Source organism: Heteronotia binoei, chromosome 13, assembly GCF_032191835.1.
Source record: "Heteronotia binoei isolate CCM8104 ecotype False Entrance Well chromosome 13, APGP_CSIRO_Hbin_v1, whole genome shotgun sequence".
Classification (NCBI taxonomy): Eukaryota; Metazoa; Chordata; class Lepidosauria; order Squamata; family Gekkonidae; genus Heteronotia; species Heteronotia binoei.
The window spans coordinates 21,369,144-21,386,011 of record NC_083235.1 but is presented as its reverse complement, the minus strand read 5'-3'; the positions used below and the strand labels follow the sequence as shown (position 1 = coordinate 21,386,011).

General features: G+C 44.8%; 1 protein-coding gene across 2 annotated transcripts in view; it reads right to left on the bottom strand.

Annotated features, from left to right (window-relative positions):
- Positions 1 to 16,868, bottom strand: part of HDAC7 (histone deacetylase 7) — a 314,882-nt gene that overhangs the window by 54,218 nt on the left and 243,796 nt on the right. For both annotated transcript variants that reach the window (XM_060252701.1, XM_060252700.1), the window contains 2 exons: positions 3,824 to 3,926; positions 313 to 428 (listed from right to left, as the gene is read on the bottom strand). In XM_060252701.1, the coding sequence (XP_060108684.1) occupies positions 313 to 428; positions 3,824 to 3,926 (219 nt within the window). The remainder of the gene's footprint in view (positions 1 to 312; positions 429 to 3,823; positions 3,927 to 16,868) is intronic.

Genomic DNA, 16,868 nt, shown 5'->3' with positions numbered 1-16,868 from the left:
GATTTTACAGGCCCTGCAGAATAGTGAGAGGTCCCGCAGGGCCCTGACGGTTTCAGAGAGGGCATTCCACAAAGCAGGGGCTATTGCTGAGAACACTCTGGCTCTGGTGATGGACAGTCGAGCCTCTTTCAGTCCGGGGATCTTAAGGAGGTTTTGAGACCCCGAACGGAGTGCTCTCTGAGGCACGTATGGGGAGAGGTGGTCCTGAAGGTAGGCAGGTCCCACGCCAGATAGGGCTTTAATGGCTATGACCAATCCACACACCCCGCCCAGTCATCTAGGCAAACTCCACCCCCCCCCCAGCCCTTGCACCTGTTTTTCTTAACGGAAAGTGCTCCGGGGAGTCTCCAGAGTTGTTGGCGACGGCAGGGAAGAAGCTGGGGAGCACAGGAGCAGGTTGCCCTTCAGATTCCATCGGCTCCAAAGACCTGGAGGACGGAGGACAAACAGACAGAGAAAGAGGCTTGCTGTTTCCGCACACTTGGGACAGCGCAGCCTAGCAGCTGAGAGAGTGAACTGCAAGCCAGGAAGCCCTAAGGCAGGGGTGGCCAAACTTCCTTAACGTCAGAGCCACACAGAATAAATGTCAGATGTTTGAGAGCCACAAGTCATGAACAGATATCACACGCACGTGTTTCCTTCTAGAGTGGTTGTGTTGCGAAGTGCCCACAGATGTATTTTATCCTTCTGTGCAAAGAAAGTATTTTCCGCTACCCAGCAGGTCCCTAACCCTAACTGTATTAAAATTTCAGCAAGGGATCCTGTGATCTTCTCTCAAGCGTGCCCGGCAGATCTTCATGACAGCATGAACCGTGAATCACTTTAGAAGGGCAAATCCCCCTAAACCTGGGGCGGCCAAACTTGCTTATTGTTAAGAGCCACATAGAACACTGTCGCACCCCGGGCGCCCCTCCCGGTCCCCCGGTGCAGCCGCTGTCCCTCTATCCCGGGCGGCCCCCCTCGGGTACTTTGTGGGTGTTCCCCGGAGGTCTCAGAAATAGGGGTGGGAGCCAGGTTACTTCACCACAGTCCCCCGTTCCCCTTCTGGCTGTGCAACGGCTCCTGTCCCTCTCTCTCTGGAGGCAGCCTCAATAAGCACCGGCCAGCTTCCTCCCCGACCTCCTGCCTCCCTCCCTTTTATCCTCCCGTCCCAGTCCTTCCCCCCTCCTGGGCTCCACCCCCCTTCAAAGCCCCGGACGCCCGGGAGAGGCGTGCCGGGGCTGGGCTGCCTGGGCGTGCCTCAGGCGTCCTGGGCCTCTGCAGCATGCTGGGGTGCGGCGTTTCTCGCCACCGTGGGTCAGGCGGCTCTCCTCCTCTTTGCCTGGTGCTGGGCTTGGCTTCTCCCTCCTGCTCCCCAACGTCTCGCTCTGGTCATGCTCCTCGGACCCGGAGACGAGCACGTTAGCTGTGGGGCGTTGCTTGGACTGCCATCCGGGCTCCGTCGGCCCAGGTGAGCGGCGGGGCTGCTGCGGGGGCTTGGGGAGGTGGGGGAAGCTCTCGGTGCAGCAACGGGGGGGGGAACAGCTGGCGAGCGTAGGGGAAAGGAAGGAAGGAAGGAAGGAAGGAAGGAAGGAAGGAAGGAAGGAAGGAAGGAAGGAAGGAAGGAAGGAAGGAAGGAAGGAAGGAAGGAAGGAAGGAAGGAAGGAAGGAGAGAGAAGTGGAAAGAAAGCAACTTTAACTTTAAATGCGTTCTCCAAGCTGCCAGCTGACTTGGCTTGAGAAGTGATTTAAAGAGAAAAATGCCTTCTCCAAGCCGGCCGACAGGGCGGTGGGGCCTTCGAGAGACACACAATATGTGTGAAAGAGCCACATGTGGCTTCCCTGCCCTAAATCCTGGTGGTGATTTGGACACGTGTATCCTGCAGATAGACACGAAAATGACTGTCATCTGAAACCAGGGCTCAAGCACCCATGTCAATATTGCACACGCCATCGGAAGCTGCTCTGATAGGAACTGCCAGGAAGTCATAGCGAAAAATTAATTTCATCGCCAACGGTTTTACAGCTTTGCACTTCTGCTAATTACACTTGTCGGGAGATATAAAAAGCAGGCTCAGCCAGGGCCTATCTTGTTTGCCTTCTAAAGTGGTTCACGGCTCTTGCCATTATGACGATTTGCCATGTACGCTTGATATAGGATTGCAAGACACTTTGCCCAAATTTTCATACGCTTCTGATTCCAAACCAAATCCTTCCTCCTCCTGCTAATTCACAACCATTACTGTTCATTCCTTGGACTGTTACAGAAGGAAAGGAGAAAAGTAAAGAGGAAGGCCCGGATGGGGAATTTGTCAGCGTTCAAAAGTAAATGCCAAATAATGTACTTTAGTGATCGCTTGCAAGCAGTGGTCGTTTTGTAGAAAAATAGGTGGTGGAGCTCATCCAGGGATTGTTATGCAGCTGCACCTACTATTCAATGGACAAGGTGGGAAGGAGGAGGTGGAACCCTCAGAAAGGTTCAGGAGCTGTGCTCCTGTGAGCTCCCGCTGAATCCGAGGCCTGCTTGCAAGTAAGATTTTGCCACTTCACACAGTAAAATCCAGTGGCAAAGTGCACTTAAATGCATTATTTCGTATGTGTGTGAAATCACACATTAACGTCCCATTGCAATATACTTCTTTCCAAGGGTTGACAGTTCAGAAGGCAAAACAGGCCTTGCAGGCTTGAGCAACGTGAAAAGAAAACCTGCCATGCCTGCTTGACCCGAAACGAGAGTAGGGCAAAAGAAATACGCGGTGGGATCACAGCTCTCAGTGACTCGAGTTCTCTCTCCTGAACTATCAGCTACCTTCAGCCAGAGCAACGCAGTCCTCTCTCATCCTCTGCAGTGCCTTGGCTGACTGAGAAAGTGGAAGGGTGAAACCCTTTGGAGCAATTTGGGAAAACCCTCTAGGCCCTGCAGCGCAGAGTGGTAAAGCTGCAGTACTGAGGTCTGAGCTCTCTACTCAGAACCCGAGTTTGATCCTGGCGGAAGCTGGGTTCAAAGTTGACTCAGCCTTCCATCCTTCCAAGGTCAGTAAAATGAGTACCCAGCTTGCTTGGGGGAAAGTGTAGATGACTGGGGAAGGCAAGGGCAAACCACCATTTGTCTGCTGTGAAAACGTCATAATGCGATGTAATCCCATAGGTCAGCAACGACTCGGTGCTTGCACAGCGGACTACTTTTACCTTTTTTTACCCTAAACAGAATTACAATCGGAGGTTGCCTGGGTATTCCACCACTGAACTCAAGGGTGAAAGTATTTTCCGGTTTTCAGAATCGTGATCCTTCTGAGGTCTTTGGTTCATATAGTTCTTTTATTTTTTCATCTGTATGTTTACAGCTTTACCTAGTGTACTGCAGCCTGAAGAATGCGAATGCAATGGATAGTCACCTAGGCAATCCAGTGTTGCTGTTGCTGAAATATCAGCATTCTGTCGTAATTCTGCCAACAGTTGTTAAATTCTGGCATCCAGTGTTTTTTTTGTTAATCATATTGAGATCAAATTGTTTCAAAATACAGAACAGCAGGCCAAGTATTAACCATTGCTTCTTCTATATAGTTTTCCCTTTTGTTACGATTTCCAAGTGGTGGCTGGAGATCTCCCGCTCTGACAACGGATCTCCAAGTGACACAGATCAGATCCCCTGGAGAAAATGGCCACTCCGGAAGAAAGACTCTCTACGGCATTGTACCCCACTGAAGTCTCTCCTCCTTCCGAAACCCTGCCCTCCTCAGACTCCACCCCATCCCCCAAAAAAGATCTCCAGATTCCCCAATCCAGAACTGGCAATCCTACAGCACACGCGTGTTTGCAAAATGTGTGTCTACAACTCGATCACCTGTAAGGCATGACGGGAGCATTGGTCCTTTCGAGAGCGGCCTGCTGCTTTTTCAGAATCACTTCGGCCAACTTCTGCTTCACGACCCTGCTCGCCACAGCACCTGTTGAACAACAAGGAAAGAGGTCATTGTAATGGCCACAGCACATTTTTCACCAACTTCAGTACCCTCCCCCCCCCAGCCCCCCTCCCCCGGGATCTAATTCCTTTTTGGCAAAACAACAACACGGGCCTAAATATGCTACCAGCCTGCTGACAATGAACTCTACAAAATATCATACTCCATTTAAGGAACCCTTCTGCGTGTTCCCTGCCACTTCTGACTTACGGTGACTCTACAAACAGATGACCTTTAAAACATTCAAATGTTAAAAGCCTTGCTCAGACCTTGCAAACTGAGGGCCCCGTCTTCCTTAATTGAGTCACTTTTTAAAAACAGAATATGTATTTAATGGAAATAAAGATCACAATTTACTTTTTTAAGAAGGAGGCAGGAAATGTATTAGCTAATCTAGGTATGCTGTAGCCACATAAGCTGCTCTTCAGGTGGCATCCCTCTGTCTGGGTATGTTCTCTTTTTAACATATGATAAGTTTATTTTAAAAATGGCAAGTTATACAAAACTTTGTTGGGTGAAGCAGTATCAAGTAGATTAATTCCATGTATAACAAAATTCTACTGTGCATAAAGTACCATGGTATAACATTGCAGAACATCTTATTTAGCATTTATGATAATGTCCAGTTTGCCAATCAATAGATAAATAAATAAATATCTTATTAAGGATAAATTAACTGCTAATTGGGCTAGAATTGTTGACACTTAAGCTAAGAATAATACCTTGCTCCATCCCAAGCAAAACAAAAGGGTCTTGGGTCTTCCTTGACCGAGTGACTTGGGTCTTTCTCTTTTTCATAAGAACAGAAGAGAAGTCATGTTGGACCAGGCCAATGGCCCATCCAGTCCAACACTCTGTGTCAAGCAGTGGCCAAAACCCACGTGTCATCAAGAGGTCCACCAATGGGGCCAGAACTTCAGAAGCCATCCCACTGTTGCTCCCCAAGCACCATGAATACAGAGCATTGCTGCCCCAGACATAAGATCCACTGGTAAAGGTCCAATCCCCAACAAAGTTTTTGGAAGGCTCTCCTTTGGGACCTTCCTTATTTTTTAAAAAAAACAAAAAACCTCACACAAATACTATAAGAATGTTTTAAATCTCCAGGATTTTCTCCTCCAAAAAGAACTAATTCAGGTAGGTGCTAGTTCCCCTGGAACAACAACTTCTTCTTCTTCTTCTCCTCCTCCTCCTCCTCAAGTCGACTTCTGGTGACCCCTAGTGGGGTTTGAAGGCAAGAGACATCTAGAATTGGTCTGCCATCGCCTGCCTCTGCATCACAACCCTGGTATTCCTTGGAGGTCACCTGTCCAAATACTAGCCAAGGTCAACCCTGCTTAGCTTCCAAGATCTGACGAGATGGGACTAGCCGGGGCTATCCAGGTCAGGGCTCTCCCTGGAACTTCTCAGTGTTGGCAGAACTGGGGACCATGGAATTCTACAGTTGCCATGCAACTGCCAGAGTCATCATAATGGAGTGGAGAGAAGGAGGAGAAGAAAATGATGATGATATTGGATTTATATCTTGCCCTATACTCTGAATCTCAGAGTCTCATAGCGGTCACAGTCTCTTTTACCTTCCTCCCCGCCCCCACAACAGACACCCTGTGAGGTAGGTGGGGCTGAGAGAGCTCTTACAGTAGCTTCCCTTTCAAGGACGACTCTGCGAGATCTATGGCTGACCCAAGGCCATTCCAGCAGCTGCAAGTGGAGGAGCGGGGTATCAAATCTGGTTCTCCCAGATAAGAGTCCACGCACTTAACCACTACACCAAACTGGCTCTCCAGAGGTAGAAGCAGGAGCTGTCCTTTGGCCATCAACTGTTTAAAGAAGCACTGGTTAATAAGAGATTTGGCTAGAGAACAAAATGACAGATTATGAGGAGGGCAGGAAGGAATGAGTTAGCATTCAGCTCTCTTTGTTTGTTCTTTATAGATCTAGAGTAATGCCAATTGCCACTTTGGAGTCAGAAAGGAATTCTTGTCCAGGCCAGATTGGCCCAGGGATCCTGGAGGCATTTTTACCTTCCTCTAGACACACAGTAGGGGTCACTGAGGGAGTGTATGTAGGCGAGTGGAGGTAGCTGTGAATTTCCTGTACTTGAACAGGAGGCTGGACTAGATGACCTTTGGGCCACTTTTCAGATCTGGTTTTCTCCCTAAGACCACTGAGAGGGATTGAATAGCAGGAAACCAGCAGCTTGAGGACTTCTGAATCCCATGAGATTCCAAAGAGGCGGAAATCCTCTTTCTTTCCTTCACAGGGGACCAGGAGAGGGAGGAGTCTCAGCCAATAGGAAGAAGAAGAAGAAGATGATGACATTGGATTTATATTCTGCCCTCCACTCTGAGAGCAGCTCCCGATCTCCTTTATCCTCCTCCCCCACAACAGACACCCTGTGAGGTGGGTGGGGCTGAGAGAGCTCTCCCAAAAGCTGCTCTTTCAAAGTCATCTCTGCAAGAGCTATGGCTGACCCAAGGCCATTCCAGCAGCTGCAGGTGGAGGAGTGGGGAATCAAACCCGGTTTCCCAGATAAGAGTCCGCGCACTTAATCACTACACCAAACTGGCTTGGCTCACTTGGAGCCTTAGCTCAGTCAGAGGAGTCTGCAATCTTTACAGCCGGGCTCTGCTATCCTACACTGACAGCAGCTGGCAACAGCCCTTTGGAGGCACCGACGGGCGTGGGAAGCGGCTGCAGGGAATTCCCAGGGTGGCTGTCGATGGATCTCGCTTGGCAAGTCTCTGAAGCATTGCCCTGCTGATGCCTGAGGGCACGTGTGTGAGCCCAGCTGGAGCAAGGACAACAGGTGCAATGGCGCAAGAGGAAAGGGTGGCTGGAAGTGGATCAGGGACTCAGTGCTAGGCAGTTAGCCGGAGGAGCTCTGCAGGTGACCATGTTGGCCTGCGGTTTTAAGACATTTCCATCTCAATTCCCCTTCGCAGGGATTCACCGGATGTTCTTTGACACCCTTGTTTTTCCCTGTCTCTGATTTATAAACTGGGAAGTATATTGACCTAGATCAGTGGTGCACAATCTTTTGGCACCAGGGACCAGTTTTGTGGAAGACCATTTTTCCATGGACTGGGGAGGGGGGGGGAAGGTTTCGGGATGATACAATTGTGCACTTTATTTTGGTACGGTGGTTAAGTGTGTGAACTCTTACCATTACAGAGGGATTGTGAAATAAAAAGATAATCGATTCTTGTATGTGTCCGAAATTGATTTGAAAAATAAGTAAAATCCCGCCCCTCAGGATGAAGATAACGCCACACATCAATTAGGTCAAATTTTTGCACTGAATTTTTAAGGCTGGTATAGTTAGGGCAAGATAGATTGGATTTACGCCGCTTAGGCCAGGCAGTTTTCCTACCAGCATTTAGATCCATTAAATAATTCAGGTCTGCACCCAAGATAACCAATCCAGGATGAAAATCCTGTAATTTAATAAACAAATCATTGACAAAACTAATTTGACCCACATTAGGCGCATATGCTGAAACTAAAGCGACTGCAGTGCCATTTAAAGTGCCTTTGATGAAAATATAGCGACCCCGAGAATCTTGCTCTACGTTTGCGCACGAAAACTGGCAGAAAGAAGGATTGCCACCCCCCTAGCTTTGGAAGAGCCCGGGGCAGTAAAACAGTGAGGAAAGAATTTAGATTTAAAGAGAAAACTGATGTTATTCTTTAAATGCGTCTCCTGGAGGAATACAATATCAGCTTTAAGATGCTTCAGATAATTATGAATCCGTTTGGATTTAATTATGTTTTGTAAGCCCCTACAATTTAAAGTAATCACCTTTAGATTAGCCATTGTAAGACAGAAGCCATGAGGTAAGGTAAGAGGATAAACAAAAAGTAAACAAGCAGAAAGGTTCATATACTAACAAAGAGAAGCATCTCCAACCAAAGTAAAAATCAACACCACAAGTAATATATTTAAAAGACCCCGTAGGGAAGGTAAAGTGCAGAATCAAAAGTGAATACAATTCATTATACACACAGCAAAAACAGTAGCACCAAAAAAATTCATAAAACCATTAGCATTTTAAAAGACCAGTAGTAAGCAGTAAAAGCTATGACTCACAATTTAAAAAAGCACAAATACCTTAACAATTGATATCAAAACAATAACACTTAAGTGCAAACTGCAGCAAGATAAATAAATAACACCCATTAGTAACCCTGAAATGAAGAACATGCCCTTAAAACCTTCACTATTAACCTGTGCACCAAAAGGCAGTGAGCTACAAGAACACGCAAGATCCAAAAGGATCGCCTTCATGAATTTAAATATTAAAACTATCAAATGTAACTTAACTACAGCCATGAAATTAAAAAAAATATATAATGTAAAACATTGCAACCCCCTACCACCCCGCTCCCCCCCATACCTTAAAAATGACCAAAACGCAGGAATACAACCATAAATATAACACGCATGAAACAGATGCTTAATGATTAAAAACCCATAAAAACTTTTAACCAAGTCGCAGCTTTCCCACCCCCCTCCTAGTATCCCGCCCCCAAAACTAAAAAACCCAAACACCACCCCCCAAATGGAAAAGCTGTGAAAGCCTTTTAGCCACGGCCCCCACCCCATCAGGAGACAAGAAAACCAAGGGTCCCACAAACCCCTATACCCTTACCTCCCCCCTAAAAACCATAGGGAGCGAAAGCATAGCATAAACAAAAAATATAATTGAACACAGGCACTAACATATAATTGCACCAAACAATAGAACAGGTTACATTGTACACTAACATGTACAATGTGAGTTACAATGTAGATTTTCAAAGTCTCTCTCCTCTAACATCCGGAACTGTTTGCTTGCTGGATTCAAAAGGAGAAGTAAAATCACGCTTATGCTTGTTAGACTGTTTCCCAAGTTCCATGGGGACTTCCAATTCCAACAAATGCAGCAACTGTAACCCTGCATCAACGTCCTCCACAGACCATGAGTTCTCTTTATGCTGAACTTGTAATTTTCCAGATGGGGGCCATCTATAACGAATATCTGCCTCTGCCAGTCGATGAGCAATGGGTTTCAAAAGATGACAGTTATTCAAAGCTTCTGCTGCTAGATCTGGAAAAATCTGGATCACCTTTGTATTATATAATAAACCTCCTTTTCCCCAAGACAAAGCTAAAATCTTGTTTCTCAGTTTCACATTAGAAAGCTCCAAAATCACATGTCTAGGGTCGTTAGGGCGTGCTGTTGAATAAACTCCCACACAATAGGCACGAATAATTGGGAGGGGAGCCATATCTTCAGAGGGAATCACCTTTAAGAGCCAGTTTTCTAAAAACATAGTGAGTGGAGTATCTCCTTCCTCCTCCAGATCAAACCCACGACATTTTATATTCCATTCTCTAACCTTATTTTCTAACTGAAGAATCTGTTCAGTAGCCCATTTTTCATGAGATTTCAGACTACGAATGCCCTCTTCATTCACCATACTTGTTTCATATGCTGCTTTGGCAGTTTTAGAGACATCTTGCATGGATCCGAAAAACTTCCATCTGATCTGTTACTGAGCTCAAGGAAACACGAATATGTTCAAAAATCTCCTCTTTAAAAGCAGCAATAACTGAATGAAAATCCTGTGCCATGAGCAAATCACACGGCGGCAGCGACAGATTAGCCGCAGCCATCATGGGGCCTGAGGTAGAAGTGGAAACATTCAGGGCCGCCGGAGCTGAGGGCTGAAGAAATTTCTTCATAGAAGATGCACCTACATTTGAAAGTTTAACTTTCTGCTCATTTAATTTACCCATCATCTAAAATGCTAAGATGTTGGTCAGACCATGCTGCTGTTCTCTGTACTCTTAAACAGAATGTTCCCAAGGATAAAAGTTTCGCCTGGAGGTTTGATAACTTGTTGTTGCAAGATGAAAACATCGTTAAGCAGCTAGAAAATCTTACTTGTGATTTTTTTTATAAATAACATCTCCAGTGAAGTCAGCATCCCAGTCATTTGGGATACGTACAAAGCAGTACTCCAGGGGGCACTGTATATCAATTGCTTCTGCTTATCGCAAGAAGCGAGACAAAGTGTGTTCTGAACTGATTGGTAATATAAGAAAATTAGAAGCACAGCATAAAGCAACGTGTTCGAACAAGGTATATAAATTACTTTTAATTGAAAGAAGGAAATTAGAGGTTCTTGAGGTTCACACAATAAAAAGGAGTCTTCTTTACCTAAAACAAGCATGGTGGTATGCTTGTCCAAAATCTTCCTGTCTTCTGGCTTGGAAAGTCAAAAAGCGTGAAATGAATTTTGGGGTGAAAGGACTCTTCTGGAATTTTATGCACATCCTCTAAGCAAATCGTAAATATTTTTTAAAAAATTTATTCTAATCTTTATAAATCAACTTGTCCTCCCAATGATTCTATTGATGGTTTTCTCCAATCAATTCCTTCCCTTAAATGTATTTCTGATTCTCATCGTTCTTTTTTAGAACAACCTATTGAGGAGCAAGAACTTTCATCAGCAATTTAAAAAATGAAATCAAATAAATCCCCTGGGGTGGATGGTTTTTCCTCTGATTTTTACAAATGTTTTCAATCTTCTCTATCCCCTTATTTGCTTGACACTTTTAATTATGCTTTGGAGACAGATCATCTTCCAAAATCGTGGTCCTTGGCTAAAGTCATTGTTATACCCAAGCCAGATAGGGATCCGACTGACCCGAAAGATTATCGTTCGATTTCATTAATGAATCATGATTACAAGGTATTTACTAATATTTTCACCCAGAGGCTTAACAGGATTATATGAGAGTATATTTCTGTTGAGCAGACAGGTTTCATACCGTCTCGTGATATGACTGACAATATCTGAAAACTTGGCAGCACTATTTCGTACAGTCATAAGCATAAGTTACCTAATGTGTGTGCGTTGGTTTTTAATATAGAGAAAGCATTTGATACTGTAGAGCCTTCTTATCTGAAAGCTTTATTACAAGCAATGAAATTTTGCTCTGTCTTACAAGCATTATATTTATCTCCCTGTGCTTTTCTCTGTGTTAATGCCCTCAATTCACCTGCTATATCCTTTTCCAGGGGTACATGCCAAGATTGCCCCTTGTCACCTCTGCTCTTTGCACTCGCAATAGAGCCGCTATCAATTCTAATTAGAAATGATAATCTTATTAAGGGTATTCCCGTAGGGCGTTCTAGTATAAAGATTAGTTTATTTGCGGATGACATGGTTCTTTTTATTTCAGATCCAATAGCTTCTCTCCCCAAAATTTATTCACACCTTGAGTCCTTTGGTAGTGTAACAGGCCTTTGAATCAATCAAAATAAATCTATCCTATAAATCTGGATCCTGATGTTTCTTCATTCATTAAAAGGAAATATCATTACAGTTGGGTGAATACTAAGTGGAAGTATTTAAGTGTTTTTATTCTACTTTCAATGTCTGACATTAAAATTCAATCATAAGGAGCTTTCAAAAACTATTTCTGACCTTGTTGCACACTGGTTGACTAAACACTTGTCACTTTTGAAAAGAGCTTTAATGGTTAAAATTATTCCCTTGCCCAAAATGTTGTTTTATTTTCGTGCTCTTCCTATTGATCTCCCCCTTTCTCTTTTGAGAAAATGGCAGAAAGATATTAACAATTTTATTTGGCAAAATAAAAAACTCTGTATATGTTTTTCTACTTTACGTTTATTCAATCAGGCAGGTGGTCTGGCAGTTCCTGACGTTCTGAGGTATTATGAAGCCATTGTGTTAACCAATGTAATTAAGTTCTACCGATCCTCCTATGTTGCTGAATGGAAGACGATAGAAAACTTATGTCTGTTGCACTATAGTTTTAGGGAAGCTCTTTGGAACAGTCTTCGTAGATGTTTTACCTCTTCCTGTAACCCTTTTTTAAAAGCTTTGTTTAGGGTATGGAATAGATGCTCAGCTAGGATTGCCCCTCCTACTTCATTACTAGCGGAGTAATTACTCGCCTTTTATACCAGGTACTATCGTCAACTCATTTAGTATCTGGTGTAAATCTAATCTCACCAGATTTTTTGACATTCTGTCACACTGACGTCTAAAGCCTAAGATCTCACTTGATCATATTTCCATTGCCATTTTGCCATGGATGGAATACTTACAAGTGCAAAGCTTCTTAGCTCATTATTCCTTTAAGCCAGTGTTGAGAGCAAAGTTTTTAGACTCTGAACATCTTTTGTGTACTGATCAAAGGTCTGATCTCAAAAGTTCATAATTTGCTTCTTAAAAGGGACTATTATACTTTCCATCTTGTAGGAATGCATGGCAATCAGAATTATCTTGTAGATTTGATGACAGAGATTGGCTCAGCAATTGGCAATCCCATTCTCTTAAATCAAGATCAATGAATATTAAATTACAGGAATATAAAATGTTAGCTAGGTGGTACCTAACACTGGTACGTTTGTCTCATCTTTTCCCATCTAGTTCCCCCCTCTGTTGGAAGGGGTGTGGCAATCATGGCACGTACCTTCACTGCTGGTGGCTGTGTCCATTGATTAGGCCTTTTGGTCTTTAATTCAGTCAAAGGTTTTATTGTTAACAGGCATTGTAATACCATCTGACCCTAAGGTTATCCTTTTAAATATTTGGGGGGATTTCCTAATTTCTAAGTCACAAAGGGAATTTATTTCCCCGTTATTCACTGCCGCCAAATATGCTATAGCTTTAACTTGGAAAAAACCTGAGTCTCCCTCCATCCAAACTTGGACTTCTAAACTTTGGGAATATTTCATTTTAGATAAATTAGTTCGTTTTCAATCCTATTATGGGTCTAAGTCTTCTTCTATGTTGCGTAAATGGGAACCTTTTTTGAAAAGGAATTTTGGTTCCTGCCGTCACACTTCAACGTTACCACAAGATGAATATCTTTCATTAATAACCTCGCATTGATTGTTTTCATAAATGAGGCCTTGCATCTTATGTATGTATCTATATGTGTGTGTGTATTGTATCTGAGTTTATTGTAACTGGTCCTCATTAATTTATCTATTTAGTTATTTAGTTTAGATTTGCAAAGTACCTTAGGTAGTGCAGCATTATTATTATTAGTAATATTTTTGGTAGCATTGTGTTTATTGCAATGTTCTTTTTAAGCCGATATTCAACCTTGTAACGTGATAGCCTAATCTCAAGGTTGAAATCTTCTCATTGTTTCTGTTTTGCTTACCATTACTTATCGTCATTCAATTTTATATTGTACTTGCTTATGAAAGTTTCAATAAAATCTCTTATAAAATGTAACCCCCCCCCCTTATCTGGGAGAACCAGGTTTGATTTCCCACTCCTCCACTTGCAGCTGCTGGAATGGCCTTGGGTCAGCCATAGCTCTCACAGAATTGTCCTTGAAAGGGCAGCTGCTGTGAGAGCTCTCTCAGCCCCACCTACCTCACAGGATGTCTGTTGTGGGGGAAAAAGAAAAAGGAGACTGTGAGCCACTCTGAGATTCTGAGTGGAGGGCAGGATATAAATCCAATGTCGTCTTATTATTATTACTACTTTGTAATATATAATGAAATAATTATACAACTCACGGCCCGGTTATTAACAGGCCATGGACCGGGACCGGTCCACGGACAGGGGGTTGAGAATCCCTGACCTAGATGGCTGAAGTGCAGTGAGAAAGACTGGTATCCATCCATCCATCCATCCATCCATCCATCCATCCATCCAATCTATCTACCTACCTACCTACCTATTGATGCTTAAAATTTTGATGAGCCCAGAATATGGAACAGAGAACAGGGCAGCTTCTCTTAATGCAATAAATGAGATAAACAATCAGTTAAAAATGCACGCACACATGTAAGCAAAGGACCTGTACAGTCTATCAAAAGATGCACAGCGTGAAGCAGAACACATGGTATTTAGCTACGAATGGAAATATGCAAGTGAGCACACATTCATTGTTTTAAAGTCACAATCTTACTCGGATCCTGTAATCCTCAGGACCACTTGCATTTTTGTTTCTTTTTTATATATGGGGCCATGAAGTTTGAAATGACAGACAACAGGGACTCACAGATTTATCTCACAGACCTCCCCCCCCCCCCCCCCCCCAGTTCTTCCAGATCTCTGAAGATTCTCCTCTTGACTGTACTTGGGAATCACGGTATTTGACTTAAGAGGCAAACCTGCCCCTTTTAAAAGCAACAAGCAGCAGCATGCCGCCATCTCTGCATAGGTGGGACTGGCACCACTGCAACAGCAATGCAGCTTTTTCAGAAACAAAAGCAGAGCATCCCGTGGGGCAGAGGGACAACTTTCCAAGAAACGGTCATTTTAAGGAACGGAAAAACCGCTACACAGAAAACTACGGTACGTTGCAGGATGGTGCAGATCCTGCTCTAACCACTAGATGGCGAAAATGTATAGAGAGCCATGAACTTGGCAGCTTTAATGTAAAAAAAAAATCATTACAATTTCCCACAAGAAATACAAAATATAACAACAATGGTGGCAAGTCGCCACATAAGCATCTATAAAGGGCTCCTATATATCTAAAAATATGTTCATGTGTAGTTCTTATCTATATGCCGTATGTTCAAATACTGATAAGGTTGCAAGAAGATCTTCAATATACTGGATTACTGGAACTGGGCATTTATCTCTCCAGTGTTTTAAGTGAGGGCACAGAGGGCCCATTTTCCCTGGCCATCAGTTAGCCTCCAAGAGACATGCAAGTAGTTAAAACTTTGTGGGTTCTATTTATGTATTTATTGCCATCAAGTCACAGCTGACTTGTGACCCCACAGGGTTTAAAGGCAAGAGATGTTCAGAGGTGGTTGGCCATTGCCTGCCTCTGAATAGCAAGCTGGACTTCCTTGGTGGTCTCCCATTCAAGTACTAACCAGGGCTGAACCTGCTGAGCTTCTAAGATCTGATGAGATTGGGCTACCCTGGGCTATCCAGGTCAGGGTAGAAGTCGGGCATCCTCTAAGATCAAGGGATATTCTAAGACAACGGTAGCCAAACTTGCTTAATGTAAGAGCCACATAGAATAAACGTCAGATTGTTTGACAGCTGCAAGACAGCAAGGGAGGGAGGGAGGCAAATAGATGGAGAGAGGAAGGAGAGAGAGGTGGAAAGAAAGCAACTTTAACTTTATATGCATTCTCCAAGCTGCCAGCTGGCTTGGCTTGCAGAAGTGATTTAAAGAGAGAAATGCCTTCTCCAAGCTGGCCGATGGGGTGGTGGGGGCTCAAGAGCCACACAATGTGTGAAAGAGCCACATGTAGCTCCTGAGCCACAGTTTGGCCACCCCAGTCTTAATACACGCAGTTAGCTATATGTGGAACCAGATGTGCCCTGCAATGGGCCAATTACCACTAACGACTGAACAGCTTTTTAGAGACTGTCATGTCTTCTTGGATTGGCAAACAGCTCTCCGGGGTCTCAGGAACAGGTCCTTCCCATCACCTACTGCCAGACTTTTTAAAAATGGAGATACCAGGGATTGAACCTGGGACTTTCTGCATGCCAAACAGAGGCTCCAGCCCTGAGCTACGGCCCCTGTCATGATGACCTCTTGGCTGAGTGGAGCAATGTCTGTTCTCTGGAAAACTGGGGAAGAGACTTCCCCCAGAGCAAATGGATCTGGAGTGTTCCCAATGGCCTGATGTGAAGGGTTCAACAGCGGGAAGGATTGCCACCAAAGTTAGAGTGGGAGGGCACACCTTCTTTTTCAGAAAGACACCGGGCACTTCCCCCCTTGAGCGTTCTCTCGCATCAGTGTTGACAAAGAGCTCTTTCTAAGAATCCACAACCCTGCTGCTACTCGGAATAGAGATGGATTGGTAAGATTCACAATGAGCCTGCATGGGCATAAAGCCCCAGCAAGTCACAGCTGGATTACAGCAGGCCTCAGATTCAGCAAGAGCTCACAGGAGCGCAGCTTCTGAACCATTCTGACGGCTCCCCCTCTTCCTCCCCAGCTACCTTGTCCATTGAATAGTAGGTGCAGCTGCATAACAATTCCTGGATTAGGAGAGCAGGCAGCCAGCCAGTCACCAGGGGCTTTGCCATGCCCCCAGCAGCCCTCATTAACCCCTGGAGAGGCCCACACTGCCCTTTCTCCACTTCTTATGTGATTCTGGGTGGTGGGTGGCTTGCTGGCCTTTTGACTGTGGGGGGGAGGCCCAGGAGAGCCCCAGGTGAGCGAGACCTGCTTGGGCTGGCTGGATCTCTCTCGCTAGCCCAAGCAGGCCTCGCTTGCCTGGGGCTCTCTTTTCTTGCATCAAGCTGCTTTTGGCTGGTGGGCGGGTGGCATAAGCTAATGAGTTATGCTAATGAGCTTTGCCACCTGTTTTTCTACAAAACGACTCCTGGATTACAGTGACCCTATGGGGTGTTCAAGGCAAGAGACATTCAGAGGAGCTCACAGCAGGCCCTGTAAGAAAAGCCCTGTAAAAACTCTTGGAGGATTGGCTGCATCAGGGGAGCGTGGCCTAATAGGCAAAGGAGCTCCTGCTACAGAAAAAGCTCTGGTCTTTAAGGCTGCTCGTGGACTCCGGCTCTTTCTATTTATCCATGAGTGAGACTCGTCCTGATGATTAAGCAGGGTGTAGCAATCGCTTCTAGAGCAAGAGGTGGATCCGCAGTGAGGGACAGGTGCAGATCCCCCTACGCATGTGTCACAGCTGCGGTGGTGGCGGAGGTGGGAGGGCATGTCCTGGCTGGTCCGGAGGCCACAAGGTAGCCCGAAAACTTTCTGGTGAACCACCAATGTATGCACTTTCCCTAGGCCCAAGGATCAGGGCATCTCACATTCTGATGATAACACATGCACATATATGAAGCTGCCTTCTACTGAATCAGACCCTCGGTCCATCAAAGTCAGTATTGTCTACCCAGACTGGCAGCGGCTCTCCAGGGTCTCAAGCTGAGATTTTTCACGCCTACTTG